This window comes from Lissotriton helveticus, chromosome 3_2 (assembly GCF_964261635.1).
Source record: "Lissotriton helveticus chromosome 3_2, aLisHel1.1, whole genome shotgun sequence".
Classification (NCBI taxonomy): domain Eukaryota; kingdom Metazoa; phylum Chordata; class Amphibia; order Caudata; family Salamandridae; genus Lissotriton; species Lissotriton helveticus.
The window spans coordinates 354,276,556-354,293,704 of NC_136062.1; the positions used below are offsets into that span (position 1 = coordinate 354,276,556).

Here is a 17,149-nt window from a genome sequence, read left to right on the forward strand (position 1 = left end):
GCAGCTGGCACTACTTGCTGCGCAGCTGTAGAGAGCCTAAGCGGCGCAGCTGTAGAAGGCCTCAGCGGAGCAGCTAGCACTACTTGCTGCGCAGTTGAAAAAGGCCAAAATGGTGTATCAGCAGAGGACTTGCTGCGCTGAAGAAAGTGAGAGTCTTCCCGCCCTCCTGTGGCGCTCAGCAATTAACAGGCTCGATCGCCGCTTAGTAGGGCAAGAGGTGATGCTGAAGCAGCAAAAGTGGGCTCAGGACATGAGGAGCATGAGAAACGCTGATGTGAATCTTGTTTTCATCCACCAATTTGGGATCAGGCACGGTGAACAGCGTTCAGGCCCCAAGGGCACCACTCACAGGCTATTCGCTTTATTCAGTGCCCAGGTTAACTAAGCAATGCTGAAACTGGGCATTGGCGCTTATTAGGACTGTGGGGCCTGGGTTACAGACGCCAAGCATATCCGAGCATGATGGATTGTATTAGTGTCCCTGAATTACGCTATCTTGAGGTCAGGCGGCATGGATTGGTCGTTTTCGCTCAGGCAAGCTGCAGGCATCGTTTTATCAGGCCGCATAAGAGAGACTAAATGAGGATGGGCTTAGAGAGTGGAGGATTGCTGCACTGGAGCACAGAGGGCACGATCGGAACAAGTAGGGCTGCCGACACGTGTCGGTTGGCCTGGCGAGGACCACCAGTCTTGAGGCAGAAATCAGTAACTCAGTCCAGACCGGCATCCCCAGGCAGTCCAGTCGCCGCCAGAGCCCAGGGGGACCCCGCCAATTAGTGAGGGCCGTCAGCACAGAGTTACAGGGGTGCCACCATTTTAGAGTCAGGCACCGGGCCTCATGGTGTCTGCGCCGGTGGAGCCCCTCGCAGAGGATCAAGGAGCGCGCCCCACTACCGCGGCAGCAGCCAACTCACCGGTAGTGCAGGGGTCGGCGCTGAGAAGTCCAGGACAGGGGATCGCCGTCCTCGCCCAGTCCACCGCTCACGATCGGGCGGCAGCCACCATCTTAGACCGCGGCCCCGTCTTTGTGGCCATCAGAAGGAAGCAGCTGTTATGTGGGACACTGTCTCTGTGGAACCAGCCCGCCGCCTCAACTCACCACACCGCACCGCCAGACTGTGCGTAGCTCGCCACCGCTCTATGCCGCCGGGGATTGAGGACTGCAGTCCCGGCAGGCCGCCATCTTGTGTTGCACGAACTTGCACTGCCGCTCGATATTCGCGAATATCGCCGTCATCAGCGTCGGGCGCCAGTCCCCGGCTCGCTTGGACGCTGCCCCATCGCTCCGCCGGTCTTCCTTCAAATATGGGCCGTATTGGTGGTCGGGATGTGTCCGGATGGATTACATGGACCGGGAGAGCTTTAGCCCATTCCGGTCGTCGGCTAAGGGTGACGAGCTAAGATCTCAGCCACGGAGTGACAGGAGCTGGGGGCGACCAGCCTGGGATGGGGGGCCACACTCAGGTGCCCGACAGGGCCGACCGAGGAAGCCCCGGGCCCGGAGGACGCGGGTTTGAGGGCCCCGGTCCGCGGGGTGAGGATCTTCCAAGTCAACAAGCTCTTGCAAGCTTGCAGATGCCGTTGCAGTTTCAGCGCCTGTGTAAGGGCTGCACTGGAAGACTCCAGTCTCTCCTATCCTGCGGGTGCATATAATCCTGATTCCCTTGGGGAATAAAGTGCTTCGGCACTGGAACGCATTTGACTCTAATAAAGACTCGGAGTGACAGTCCTGAGACTAGTGTAGGGTTATACCACAGTGTCACCTAGAGTAAATGAAGAATAACCAGTACTGTCAACTCTATGGGAGAGACCTTCCTATAAAACACTAGACACCCTACCTCAGGGGACTGTGTATTGCTTGTGAATGTTGTATATTACTGTTTTTTTTACATAAAAGCAAGTACTTGACTGGGTAATCATTTATTGCTGTTGAATATATTTTGATTTGTGAGCCTGTGTTCACAACTCTGTGTCTCCCCCGAGAAGCGTTAGATTGCTATACCTTCGCTACCCCTGAGAGTCAATTGCTGAAGGGGTACTAGGCCCAGTTGTTTTGGATCCATTGTAGGTCGGACCTTGGGACATCAGGAGTAAAGGCTTCTCCCCCTTGTTGGGCCCGGTAACTTCTACTTGCCCTTCGACTCTCTAAACAGGGTCCTGACAGTACTACACCCAGAGCAGAATCCAAATTAAGGTGCACATTTGCTTAACTGAAGTGCAAAACATTCTTGACATAGCAGTTCCCAAAAACAGTTCAAAGGTAATTAAGTGGTTGTGGCTCAACATCTCAGCATACATTTCTTGGTTATATTCATAATAAAATGATGAATCCACTTACATTTCATTGTAGTATATATGAGCAGAAAAATACATGAAACCAGATCTGACTTGAGGGTTTTATGTTACTATCAGACAATAACCATTCTACATTATTTAATGTTTGAATGTACCTTTCTGCAGGTCTCAATAATATTTATGTTTAATATGAAAGCTAAATACGCATTGTACATTTTGGTAACCTGCAACAGGGTTGGACATTCACCAATCTGGAGATGTGGCTGCACGTACAGAAAGTGTATGAGAGCTCATGGCAAGCCCAGACTTTGATAAAAGTCTTAAAATGGCAAAACAGTCCAAGTTCAATTCTCATAGCATTCTCAACAGCAATGTATACTTCAAACAATGCAGGTGAGGAGAGTTCTGTTAAGTTGTTAAGTCATATAATCCCAGGATTGACATTTTAATTTGAATCAAAGACAACTGAGTCCTACTCCTCCTAACCAAAGAGAAGCAGTACCAATAGAAACAGTCAAAGCAATCATGCAAGATTTGCTTGCTGAATGTGTTTCAGTTCACATAGTCCACTTTACGCATGCAATCATATCATTCAATGGAGATCATCACTCGCGTCCATGCACTAAGAATTCCAAATGAGAAAACAGTGCCCTTACTTTTCCTGAAGTCTTGATGCCTTTAGCAAGCGATGCATAGACAATCACCCAAGCGAAGAGAAGAGAAAAGACTAAAGGCCACCTTATCTCACCCGGAAATTCAATCCCTGCGGAAATCTTCAACATAAAGTACCTGAGAGTCAAAAAGTCAGTGAGAGTGACTGCAGGCTGCATCCATTAAAAACAGTTCATACCATTCTGGCGTGTTCTTTCCACGGAGCATGCATCGCGATGGGCGCTGTCACTGGCTGCCCCAAACAAAGCAAAATAAATATGGCGGATTCTCAGACATACAATATGTTGTTGCAGTTTACTAACATTCTTTTTTTAAAGAGTCCATTTAGTGAATGAAAATTGATCTCTGTAGATCCTAATCTCACATCACCGGCAGCTCCAAACAATGGCGATTACAAAAATGGAATTGCGTGACTAGGTCCTGGAGTTAGTTAATTTGTAATGCATTTTGCTTCACTTAATGGACCCTTTAAACAATTTAATTTCAAATGGAGCTGGTATGTAAAATGTAATTCTTGCATTTCCATATTGCCTGATGACTTCTTGCCAGTTCTGAAAAAGATGCTTCAATTCGAAATAATGCCATTCCAAGCTAAAATTTGGCATACATTAAATATAAGCATATACATTTTGAAAGGCCATGCATTTGTGTGCACAATTTCCTTTAGAAGTATTAAGATAGCATTGAAATTTCAAGTTAAGACGTTAAAGAAATATGCAAGTTTTGTATTAAGTCTTTTTCAAAGTTTTAAGTCAAATGACTCAACTATAGTAGCACAAATATCACAATAATACTAATATTCAATTCAACAACAGATGGACTAATATTGTCTATATATTGTTTCTTGTACTTTGATACAAGGTCGCTATCTACTGTGATATGAGACTTACAATAGGAAGGAAAGCTGAAAGAGACACAGGCCACTTTGCTTCTCCTTGGCTGCATCAGATCCAGTGAGTCCCAGATTTGACCAATGCCCAGCTTTGTCTAAATTGTAATTATATTGTCAAAGAAGTAAAGTTGCTAGAGTGGCACATATGATTTGCCATTGTGTTTTCATTCTATGAGATATTTTAGTAAAGTATGTACAAAAGAATATTCTGATTTCCTTGAGTCATGATCCATCGCTTTTCGTATTGGAACACTATCAATCCAGGCTATGGGCTTAGTAATTCTAGTGTTTTATTCTTCTTTACATGCAACATTTTCCTATCCTTTTGAAGGAGGATTGAGATCAAGCTGTTGCAATTCACAGAACATTAGTTCAGGAGCACTTTACTTTCTCCAGCTCAAAGAAGCCATCATAAACCAACACTTAGTCAAACCATTGGTTCAGTAAGTAAAGACATGTGCATGCTCTGTCAACTACCCTCCTTCTAACTAGTTACTGGACTTTGGTGAAGAGAAGTGATAGTAAACAACTGAACAGTTGGTTAGCTGGTCCATAAATGTAGACCATAACTGGACTCTCCATAGACTCAAGGACAACCTCTCTCTGTGTTTGCTCTAGTTCTCCTTTGTAGTAGTACAGTAATTTGTCATTCAAGTCCTGATGCTAACCTATTCATTTCTTAATCCATATCATGGCCCTTTACCAATTCTAACTCTGCACAAAGAGAATAGGAAAGGCACAATCTGAGGACAATTTATGGTTTTATAATATATCACACATTCACCTGTAAAGTTGATCTGCGATGAAACCTGCATTCCCGGTTTTCAGGATAATCACATTCAATATAATCTGTATTTAGATTTTTTGTATGTACCCATGTCTTGTGAATATCCTATACATTTGGCATTGTAATGCCCCCTTGACCATTGTTAAAAACTGAATGCAATAGAATAATGTTTTTCCTGTTCCCAGGTAAACATATTTTCAGTATGTTTATGAGAAGGAGAACCTTTCTCTTCTTGAAATCATTGACTGATACTTCCTGGCCCTGAATAAGAGTCAAGACCAATGAGAATGCACTTTCAGCACCAACGGCCTAGAGTCATAATTCAGTTTTCCTTATTTTCACTAATAGCAACATCTTGCACTATGCATGCCTTAAAGAAAAGGCCCGATGATTGTATGTAAATTAAATGCAGTCAGATAATGTAATTCATGAACAGCATATTCAGGCTTTACTACAATCATAGAAATGGCAACTAAAAATGGACAGTGAAGAGAGGTCCACAGACAGGTAGAAAACTTACAGGCACATGCATCAATATTGCTTCTTGCGTTTCCTTAATTGCGAAAAATAAGGAATCGCAATTAAGGAATTGCAAAATGCAATGCATCAAGAAATCGCTAAATAAATTGTGATTTCTTAATATTAAGGAATACCTCCCCATTCATTCCTATGGGCCTAGAGGCCCATAGGAATGAATGGGAAGACATTCTCAATTTGCGATTAGCAATTAGCGAATTGCAAATTGAGAATGCGATTTCAAGGGTGCAGGGGTGTCCAAAGGACACCCTGTTGCACCCCTGAAATTAATCTGTGCACATATGTTCTGCACACACATGCCCTAAGGGCATGTGTGTGCACAACATGAAACTTTGAAAAATGCACAAAAGTGCATTTTTCAAAGTTTTCGCAAATTACCATGAGGTTCAACCTCATGGTAATTTGCTCCCCCTAATTGCGAAATCGGAATTTTTTTAAGTTTCATGCATTGCATTTAAGGAATCGGCAAAATGCGATTCCTTAACCTCATGGCTGCTGGAGCGATTCCCCTGCAGTGCTGGGCCGTAATAAAAACGGGTGTGGTCATGACGAGCTCAGCTCGTCATGAGCACCTGAGAGGTATATGCCATGACGAGCTCAGCACCGAAGGGGTTAAATGCAATCGCAATTTGAGAATTCGCAAATATTTGCGAATTCTCAAATTGTGACGGCCTTCACCCTTCATGCATTCCAGAAGCAGATTTTTTGCGATTCGCACCGTTTGCGATCGCAAAATCCTTTGTTGCATGTGCCTGAAAGTGCTTTGCAGATCCATGCATGTCAACCTTAAATTGAAGTGGGCTGAGATCACAGTATGCTAAATGTAAACAGCCTCTTATGGATTCAAATGCCTAAATTTCTATCTGTAATTTAATCTTGCTTGGCAAAGTGGTGCATGTACAACCAGAAATAGCCGAATGAGGAATGTTTACAGATACCACAGTGCTATAAGTAAGGTAGGATCAGGAAAACAAGATATTCATGGGAGAGCTACAGAATTTGTCATTATCAATGTGGTGACCACCCACAAAGTTGTTACTGGTAGTGTTAGTGATTAACAACCACAAATATTTTGTAATACAGGCATAAAGTGACCAGAGGTGTATGCGGCACTTCTGCGATAAGTGAAAAATAATAAAAGGCAGTCGTACCGTAGCCCAATGGGAAACACAAGAATTTCTTATGGATTTGATCGAACAAAAGATATTAACAGCCCTGTATCCTATTGAAACAAGTCGTCATAATTAATTGTTCATAAAACCTGAATGTTGTAGGAGCAGAGCAGCTTGAAGACGGTTCCCTCTGTGACATATGTTACAAGATTGTATGAACCCAATACAGATTGTTCTTTGTGTAGTTTTTGTGGTATGTCTACTCACAAGTTTCTTCCTCTGAACTTTATCAGCATATTATTGTTTTGGTTAATTGAAAGCTGCCACTGATTTGTGTCGTACTCAACGAAGTGGAACTGCTGTTTCTTTGTATTGCTAGAATAGATCTGACATTTCATTTCCTGTCTTCCTCTGATGTAATTTCCTACTTCATATGTTCATAAGATAGAGTACAACAGAAGCATGGGCAGAGCTTACAACAGTTAAAAACACACCTAAACGGAAAGAGTTTATAATTTGCAATTCAGTCTTTCATGCAGAATTTAACACCTTAATGTTAAGAAAGGTATTTCCTAAATCTTATAAAAACACTTTTGCTTTCATTTAAGTAGTAAAATGATATACGATCTCTCTTTTATACTGTAGTCTTCATGGACCTGGAGTTTCCATGCCATTTCCTTTTCTGTCCTTGGGGGCACAATATAGTGCCAGCTAACGGGGGATTGTGATCTTTCAAAGCTGCCTATTCACCCCCTTTTCACTGTTACATAAAGTATTCGTCTATCCTACAACTTTGAGGCATATAGATTACATTCTTGAGAGATGTCAATGCTCGTGATTAAGAAATATACTAAAATGAGGAGCTGCATCAATGACACATTAAATTATTGCACAGCTCTGACAATAACAATCTGTGTAAGGTTGTTACACAACTATGCAGATGTTTTCCCGCCATGTTAAATATGTCATGCACAATAGGAAACGTCATGCACTTAAAAAAACCAATGCAACAGAAGTTAAGTACCTCATGTGCCAGGAAACTTTGCATCATAAAAAGCAACATTTGAACCAAATATTTGAGGCACAGCATTATTTTAACAAAAGTTTTCTTTTAACTAGCCTCTAGAACCAGAATTTCCCAATTGGATTCCCTAAAATATAACAACTGAATATATTTGTTACTCAATGACTGACTGTGATTAAAAACTCATGTTGTTGCCTCATGGTTGCTGAATCCCAATAACATATTCATCTTACTTGAAATACTCTTCGCTTCCGCTGACAAAGGTTTTGTTGGCCTGGCTGGTGAAATTGACCATCGTCAAGTTAGGATAGGCAGCCATACAGAACGTGCTGTTCTTGATCTGAATTCGTGGGTGATCAACAATTATGCATGAATCTGTTAAAAGAAGACTTGACATGAAATGAAGGATATACTTGATATTGTCCTGGACTCACGAGGGAATTAAATCAGAAATTGTTAGAATTATAAAAAATCAACTCAACATTGTGTGCATGTATGAATGAGTACTTGCAGAGCTCAAAGTTAACTGGAGAGCCACATAGCACTGAGAGATGAACATTCTAAAAGAAAGTTGCATTAACATCTCGAGATAGGAATATTTTCAGAAATTGGGAACAATGCATTCATATTGAGATTGAATTCTGGCGTTGCTTGTAAGAAGAAGTGCTCAGCTGTTTGGCATTTCAGGCAAAGTAAAAATGTTATGTTTCGCCTGCACAGCACTTGCAATGTGCTAGAGAAATCTATTGTTTTTAATAAAACTTAAAAGGGACTGACTTTCCTGGCTTCTAATTGGTTCCTGTGCATGCTACTTTATTTCCTCCAATTGAATTGGCTGTAGCATATTTTCCTGCATTTACCAATACTTATTCCTAGTATGCTTCTCTTATCAGTTTCACGCCACCAAAATACTGTTAACAACTGCTCTGGTGGAACTATTTTGTCATACAGTTTTGTCTTTTACTATTGCAGCGTATTTATATAACAATTTATCACCCATAGAGATTAAGTGACTTGCATAAAATCACAGGATGTTGCGTAGCGCCGCCGAGACTCGAACAAGGAACCCCAGCTTTGAGTCAGCAGCTCTGGCTGCCGCGCCACATCAACTCCTGTTTTATCTTTCAGGGAGTTCTTTCCTTCTCCCAGACGATGATTGATAAAAACAGTTTTTTATTTATTACATAGGCGAAACAAATGCATTACCAAAGCTTGTTCCTATTGGTGTTCTCTTCATACATGGGGGAATAAAAATTCAATTCTGGAGTTCTGTGGCAAGGAGACATCTTCGGGGTACTGCCTTATCTCACGTTATAGAAGCCCTGGTCCAGTGTGTTAGATCAGTGTGTGATGTGCTATACACACAGTATATAATCGATACAAAATGTGCCCTTACCAGTTCCACTTCTTGTTGGGATTTTATGCACAGTGTGTGAATAGTTGACTTCATCAATAATCAGTCTCAGGAACTCAGTATAACTACTAACACCACTGAAGCCTTACAGAAGTCCGCATTTGCCTGCAAATTAGGTTGAAATGTGCTACTGCTAGTTATTTAATTTAATGTGCTGGTAACCCTTTAACAATCTGTCATGCATTTCAACTAGTCAATGCACTACACTCTATGGGCTAGATGTAGGTAATTCGTATTTACCGATTCATAAATACCGAATTTTACCCATTCGGTATTTATGAATCGGTAAATATGAAGGAGGGAGATTTAGGTAAATCTGTAAAAATCGGTATTTACCGAATCGGTAAATACCGATTCGGTAATGCCCATTGATTCCTATGGGCCTTGAAGCCCATAGTAATCAATGGGCATTACCGATTCGGTATTTACCGATTCGGTAAATACCGAATCCTGCAAGGGTGCAGGGGGTGTCACTTTGACACCCTCTGGCACCCCAAATACAGGCATGTGTGCCATATGGCACACAGACATGCCCTAAGGGCATGTCTGTCTGTCACATGGCATAGGTGTGCATGCATACATGTGCATGCACACCTGGATTCGGTATTTTACCACCCAATTGGATTGGGTGGTAAAATACCGAATCTGTAAGGCCTTTGGGACTCAGAAGAGTCCCACCTACATTTGGATTTACCGAATCGGTAAAATTACCGATTCAGTATTTTACAGAATCGGTAAATTTACCGAATCGGTAAATTTACCGATTCTGTAAAATAAAGGTCCCTACATGCCAATTCCTAAATACCGGTCTGTAACGGCCGAAATCGGCCGTTATCGACCGGTATTTGGGCTCGTACATCTGGCCCTATGTTTTAACACTTTTAGCACTCATGACGGGCTGAGCTCGTCATGAGTCACAGTGGCGCTGTGCTCATGACGAGCTGAGCTCGTCATAACGGCCGCGGACGGCCCACGCGTGGTTAATTCCCCGCCTGTGTGGGAGAATTATTCAGTGGGCGGGTCTGTGACGAGCCCAGCTTGTAATGAGCACAGCTCCATTGTAACTCTATATTGAAAGTAACCGTCTGCTGCCCACTAAACATGAGCGGGAGTGTGCCGCCTGCATTACTGCAGGCAGTGTATTACCACACTTACGTTAAGCAGCCAGAACACTCTCAGCACCTCAGATTTCAATTATTTATTATTATTATATATTTTTAAAGAAAAGCAAAATGGTGACTTTGCAAAGAGGATACTTTTATTAGTCTAATCTGGTTTGAAGTTGAAGTTTCAGGACCACATATCTCCCGTCTTTTATAACAGTAAAGCACTTCATATCTTTTTTGTTTTACTTGCTCACATAATGTGAAATAATAACAAATAAACATTTTGACAGCTTGCAAAAACTCATAATGTAACCACTGGTTATAAGAGTGAACAAATACTCAAAAATAGATAGCTTGGGACAATCTTGAAACCACAGGGTTGATGGCCCAGCACCAAGCCCAGAGAAGGGAAACGCAGAACTATATCACGGTATGCAATGACAGCAAAAGACAAGAAACTCATATGAAAGTGCTTATTAGGGACATTACAAGACAATTCTCCGATGACGCAAAATTATATTTTCCTTTTACGGTATGGGATTCAGGAAAAAAAATCTTCAAACTGTAGTGATTATTTGTAGTTATTCATGAACTTGACGTTGATAAAGCCTATAAATACAGGAGAACAGATGCTCCATAAAAGTATGTTGTTTTTAGAACACAACATACTTTTATGGAGCATCCGTTCTCCTGTATTTATTGGCTTTATCAACGTCAAGTCCATAAATAACTACAAAGCCATAATTCCCATTTATTTTTCTGGGTGATTTTATGCATGCAACTATTCAAAACAGGATACGATGTGAATATAACAGTACACTAGTCAACAGAGTGACAAACCAGGAAGGATCTAAGGAATATCAGAATAGAATCATATATTATATATTAGAAAATATGAGAGGAAGACCAGAAAAAGATAGAGAAATGCATTTAAAAAAGTGCTATGGCAGAGAAAAAGGTAGACGGTGTAGCTAGGTTTTCCGCATAGAAACATTACCATTATTCTATACGTTTACCTCAATGCCTGTTTTGTCACCTCCACTTTACTGCAGTTGCCATGGGTGGTTATTTATCTATTTCTTTCAGTGTTTTATAACTTATCAGCATGTGACCAATTTCGGATTGTTGCAAAGACTTTCAAGCAAAATGGAAGTTTACCAGGTTATGCCCTAATCCAGTGGTTCCCAAACTTTTTTGACTCGTGGCTCCCCCGACCGGGTTGGCGGCTGGCCGCGGCTCCCCACCATTTTTTTGCCAGTGGGTCAGGCAGCGCACTGTGCTAGGCACGGATTTTTGGCTTAAGTGTTTTAGGCTACGCCCCCTGTTGCATCAGCCACGCCCCCTTGAGACCCTCCCCCCCCCGTCTCCCTTCAACCCACTTGGGGCCCTGCATTTGCATGGATGTAGGAGTGTGTCACCCGTTATGCTAAGCTGCATGGGTCTGTGTTTTGAAAAGCGCAGCTGGAGTGGTGTGATTCTGCTGAAGCTACCCCTCTGCAGAATTGGGGATGAGCTGCATGGCTCGCCATCTGCTGCATAGTCTGCAGATGTTGACGGAGGGGTTGTCTCTAGCTCAGACAGATCAAGGGGCACTGCGGATGTGGCGATGTGTGTTCCCACGTGCGGAGAGACACTTGGCAGAGGTCCCTCGGTGGCTTGTCTGTGCATTTGGCTGTTTGGCCAGCGGTGATGAGGTGGAATGTCTGTCCAGGGCGATGGGGCATGGGACACGTTGATTGTTGCATGGGCCGGGACCGCCGGGACTGCAGCCGGTGATGGAGGGGATGCGTCCGGAGCCGGAAGGGGGGGGCACAGCTGCCCAGTCCGTTGTCTGTGGTGGAGGTGAGCCCGTTGCAGCCCGTGACCGCAGACAAACAAGAGGAGGGCATTCTAAGACTGTTTACATGCAGGAAGGGTGAACTTCCTGCACATAAACAATCTTCCCCTCAACGCAGACACCTTTGCACTTTGGTGCAAGAGTGTCTGCATTGGCGCCAGGCTGCTAAATTTAGCGCCAGCGCAGGGGGAAATGCAGGGTTGCACCATATTTTTGTAAATATGGTGCAGTCCTGCATTTCAGAAGTGGTGGAGTACGGCATTAAGCCAGAAAGGCTAATGCCTCACTCTGCCACTTCCCTTGTAAATATACCCCTGGGTTGTAAAATGTAACATTTGACCAAAGACCGCCCAAAGAGATTCAGGCAAACTTGCTTCACTGACTCAATTGGTACAATTCAAACTCGTTATTAGTGGTCCAACTCTGAAAAGTCTATAGCATGGGGGCACAATTCAAGTCCCAGCTTTAGGGGTCCAAAGGCGGCATCGCAGAAGAAATTAGTTATAATTCATATAGAAATAGCAAGTAATCTCGGTGAAAGGTGAATAAATAAAATAATAAAAGATTTCATTTATTCTGAAGCACAAATATACATTCATCATTTCTACATACCTCCTACAAGCTACTTTACTGTTAAAGCCAAAAGCACCAAAATATTAGAGCACTCTAACAGGGACAAACAAATCTATGATTGTTGAACGTTTTTGAGAAATGTGTTTTGGTTTGACAGATTGACACTGCCTTTCGATTTTACATTTTAAAATGTGTGTTTCTGAGTGTTCTTTCCGCCTGAGCTTCATTCTGGGGTGAGCCCATCCGAGAAGCGGATGAAGGAGTACACTGGCATCATCATGGGCTGAACTCAGAAAATTATTCTATTCTACAGCGTGTATGCTAATAAACAGATTTCTAAACAGTTCCTAGCTCGAGGAAACCCAAATCTAGGCGCTGCAATAACAAACGTGAAAAGTGCCCAGTTTAACCCGTTTGCATAGCTCAGACGGTTGAAAGGCGGAGTCACCCAGGTGGGGTATGTATAATCTTCCGCGCTCACAGATTTATACAGCAGGCAGTCAACCCCTGAGACCTTTTAGCGACGCGAATTGCCAACCGGCTGGCCGTGTACATCACTCTCTTCCCTAGTCACTAACATTTGAAATTGAAACAAGCTCACCCACACAAGGCTCCTGAATCGCCACTTAAACCACAATGAGATGCACCACACCTCCGACCCCGGAAGACACATCCTGCGCAGCGCCGCGGCACCCCTGGCCTCTCATCACGGCGCACCGGGGTGCTGCGGCGCACACTTTGGGAATCACTGCCCTAATCATACTTTTTTCATTCATTTGGTGTCTCTTATGGGGGTCTCCCCAAGACTATTGCCTGATATTGTCTTACAGAGCTTGAACCCGTGTGGCTTATTTTCAAGCCCAGTGCAACACCGGAGCATCTCATTTATAGATGCTCAGGCAGCACACAGTGCAGTACCATATCTACGGTATACACTCAAAATATCGAGTTTTTAATATTGATTTGCATTAATATCGAATTAAAAATATAGAATGGACACAATATCGAATGGACAGAATATAGACTACAAAAATATTGACTAGAATAGCAGTAATATCGAATTCAAAATATAGAATGGACAAAATATCGAATGGAAAGAATATAGACAACAAAAATATACGATGGACAGAATATAGACAACAAAAATATCGAATTTGAGGTAAGTAAGTTAATATCAATTTTTTAATAATATCCAATTTTTTAACTGATTCTAATTAATTGTTAATTAATTGTTAATTGGTAATTAATTAAAATATAATTGGTAATTCATTTTAATTAACTGATTAATTGATAATTATATTAATTTTATTAATGTATTTATTTTCTGAGGCAGGTTGTGGGTTTATAGGGGAATAGGGTAGGAAGTAATTTAAGTATAAATAATTAAAAAAAAATATTTATTGGTATTTATTTTGAATTAATTGTTATTTATATTTTTAATTGGTAATTAATTAAAATATAATTGGTAATTAATTTTATTTAATTGATTAATTGATAATTATGTTAATTTTATTAATGTATCTTCTGTTGCGGGTTGTGTGTTTATAGGGGAATAGGGTGGGAAGTAATTGAATTGTAATTAATTAAATATTTTAATTTATTTATTGGTTTTTTGTTGTAATTTTTAATTATTTTTACATTGTTAATTAATTAATTGTTAATTGGTAAATAATTTGCATTAATAGGTAATACTTTTTAATCATTAATTCGTATTTGTATTTTTAATTGATTAATTATTACATTATATAAAATTGTTAATTACTTTTAATTAATTTGTAATTGGTATTAATACTTAATTAATTTTTATTCATATATGAAGTATTTACTTTCCCTACTGTTGCACTCTCTTGAGAGGGAATAGTAATTTTTAGCCCAACGCTATCCAACGCTTTCCCTACTGTTGCACTCACTGGAGTGGGAAAAGTAATTTTTACCTCTATGCTATCCAACGCTTTCCCTACTGTTGCACTCTGTGGAGTGGGAATAGTAATTTTTACCCTCCCGCTATCCAATGCTTTCCCTACTGTTGCACTCACTGGAGTGGGAATAATAAATTTTATGCCTACGCTATCCAACGCTTTCTCTACTGTTGCACTCTCTGGAGTGGGAATAGTAATTTTGACGTCTACGATATCCAACGCTTTCCCTACTGTTGCACTCACTGTTGCACCAATGCTTTCCCTACTGTTGCACTCACTGGAGTGGGAATAATACATTTTATGCCTACGCTATCCAACGCTTTCACTACTGTTGCACTCACTGGAGTAGTAATAGTAAATTTAACCCTCCCGCTATCCTACGGTAAAAATATTGTACATTTTTTATTAATAATATTTTAGATATATATATGTATTAAAAAATAAAAAATATAACTAAATTTGTTACATTAATTATTTATTAATTTTAAGGTTATTTAAGTATGGTTAAGTTAATTATATTTATTATTTCATTAATTTTCAATTACTTTTAGGACATTTAAAAAATTCGATATTTTGACTAACTATATTTTTTACAACGATATTTTTGATTCGATATTTTTGTACTTACCTGTTTGGAGATAGGGATTCGATATTTTCGCATTCTATATTTTTTACTCGATATTTTGGTAAGTCTATATTTGTGTTATCGATATTCTTTCAGTGATCCCATATCTACAAGGCCAGGTAGTGCCACTCTGCATGACTTTTTATGGCCTTGAAGATGTGGTGTGAGGCAACGCAGGGCAAGTTGCTGCGTTGCCGTACACTGCAATGGGGTGGCAATGCATTTGATGCATTTCCAGATTTACAACGCTCTGTAAACCTGGGAATGCTGTAAACCTTGGAATGCGTAGGCGAGGCAAAAAGGAAAAATTACTCTATTTCTCCTCGTTTCCTCCTTTTTCTATGTGTCCTGCATTCAGCAGCACATGCAGCACACATATTAGGAGGAAGCTGCCTCAATTGATAGTTTTTGTGCATAAAGGTATCCCTTCCTGCACAAAAGCAATCATTCCCACAACGCACACACCCTTGCACGGTGTCTGCGTTGGCTAGTTGGGTAATTGTGCGCCAGCACTTGGGATGAGGACAGGAATGCGCTGCATTTCATAGAAACGGCGCATTCCTGTCCTTTTCTTTCAACATAGGGCAGGGCAGCGGGGATGCCCTACGCTGAAAGTCTGTAAATGAGGCCTTTGTCCACCTGCATCCATACAATGCTATCCTCTCCTGTGGTGGCCGACTCTGTGATCCTCTGCACCGTGTGAGGATTATTAAAGTTATGATACATAGAGTATATCTGTGGACAGAGGGCATCTGTGGACGAGCAAACAGTAATATACTATTCATTACCAACCTCTGTAGGCCATGTGCACAAGTAGTTTGCTTGTGCAAAGTGTTTCTAGAATGGAATCTGTGTGGCATCAAGCAGTGCTTTCTCAAATCACTTAAGCAATAGAGTGGTGCACAACAGTAATACATGTGTGACAACTTGTTTATTACCATCATCGTGAAAACAAAATCCCATGGGCCTCATTTATGAAAAGTGATGCATCGCTGCGTGAAAACAGCGATGCGTCACTTTTCACTGCGCACTCCTTGCGACACCAATGATGCGTCATATTTACAGTATGACGCATCATGGCGCAAGGAGTTACAGATACGTCAGTATTTCTGACGTATCTGTAAGCACAAAAGTGACGCATTGCTGGAGTGTGTCACAAAAGTGACGCAACTCTAGCAATGCGCCCTTTCACATGGGGCAAGCCCCATATGAAAGGGCCTGCGTCAGTCTTACGCCTGCTGTGAGGCAGGCGCATGATTTTGACGCAACTGCGTCCTAAAAGTGACGCAGTGAAATCTCATAGATTTAACTGCGTCACTTCTACGACCCTTCCTTGCGTCAATACGCCTCCCTTGCATACATTATACTTGGCGCAGGTATAATGTGGCGCAGGGGTTTACAAAGTGACGCATCAGATGCGTCACTTTGTAAATATGGTGCAACAAGGCACATTATTTACGCCGCTGGTGCGTCACAAAAAGTGACGCACCGGCGGCGTAAAAGTGACGCACTGCCTCATAAATGAGGCCCCATATTTTTCATGACCGTGGATATCGTCAGGTCTGGATTATTTATACTTGTGGACAGAGAATTACTCAGAGTCCAAAGTGCAAGTGAAGTGTGTGCTCACGTTTACCTGACACTTACAACACTGGTCCCTTGGAGCCGGTTCTGCTGCTTGTTAGAATGGCTGAGGCATCCCCACCTTGCAGCTTTCTAAGGCAGCCTTTCAAATCAGCCGTGGAAATGCTGCGCATATAAAATGACAAATGCTTGCTTAGATGGTTTTTAAAACCCAGGGGAATTGCGTTTGCTGAAGCAGCCTTGTAAAACAGTGTGTCGGATGCAGTCAATCTGTTCAAAAACCAGCAAATCAAATCGGCGACGTTTGCTTTATTTCTTCCCCATTCATCATTTGCATATTTCCCGGGGCGCACCGCAGAAATAAAGAGTGTTTTTGCAGTGCCTAGTGTGACTTTATTGTATTTACTTTGTTCGCTGATTAATTTAGCGCGATTGTTACCTCCCCACTGGGAAATGCTGAGCAGGTTATGAAAAAGAAGAAAACAAATTCCATCACTGTCGGCAGTGCTCAGAGTGGAAGGAAGAGGACAGACAGCTGTCTATAGACAGCTCCTGGTCAGCTCTCTTAGTGTGCCACCCTGGATGGGAAACTGATGCCAAGCTTGCAACTCCCACGCACCGTGGACGTCACTTCACCGAAATGCCAGGGGTAGCGGAAGTGACATCACACGCCCTTTGACCTCGAATTTTATTCACACTCACATGACTCCACATACACACAAATTCACACATAAACATACTCTGACCTGCAAGCACGCATACAACATACAAT

The 17,149-nt window shown here is 41.8% G+C and overlaps 1 protein-coding gene across 1 annotated transcript in view; it reads right to left on the reverse strand.

Moving 5' to 3' along the window:
• SLC6A5 (solute carrier family 6 member 5) overlaps nt 1-17,149 on the reverse strand; it is a 289,164-nt gene that overhangs the window by 179,222 nt on the left and 92,793 nt on the right. Inside the window, exons 5-6 of the mRNA XM_078684550.1 lie at nt 7,553-7,694; nt 2,952-3,084 (exon numbers count right to left, since the gene is read on the reverse strand). Coding sequence (XP_078540676.1) covers nt 2,952-3,084; nt 7,553-7,694 — 275 coding nt within the window. The remainder of the gene's footprint in view (nt 1-2,951; nt 3,085-7,552; nt 7,695-17,149) is intronic.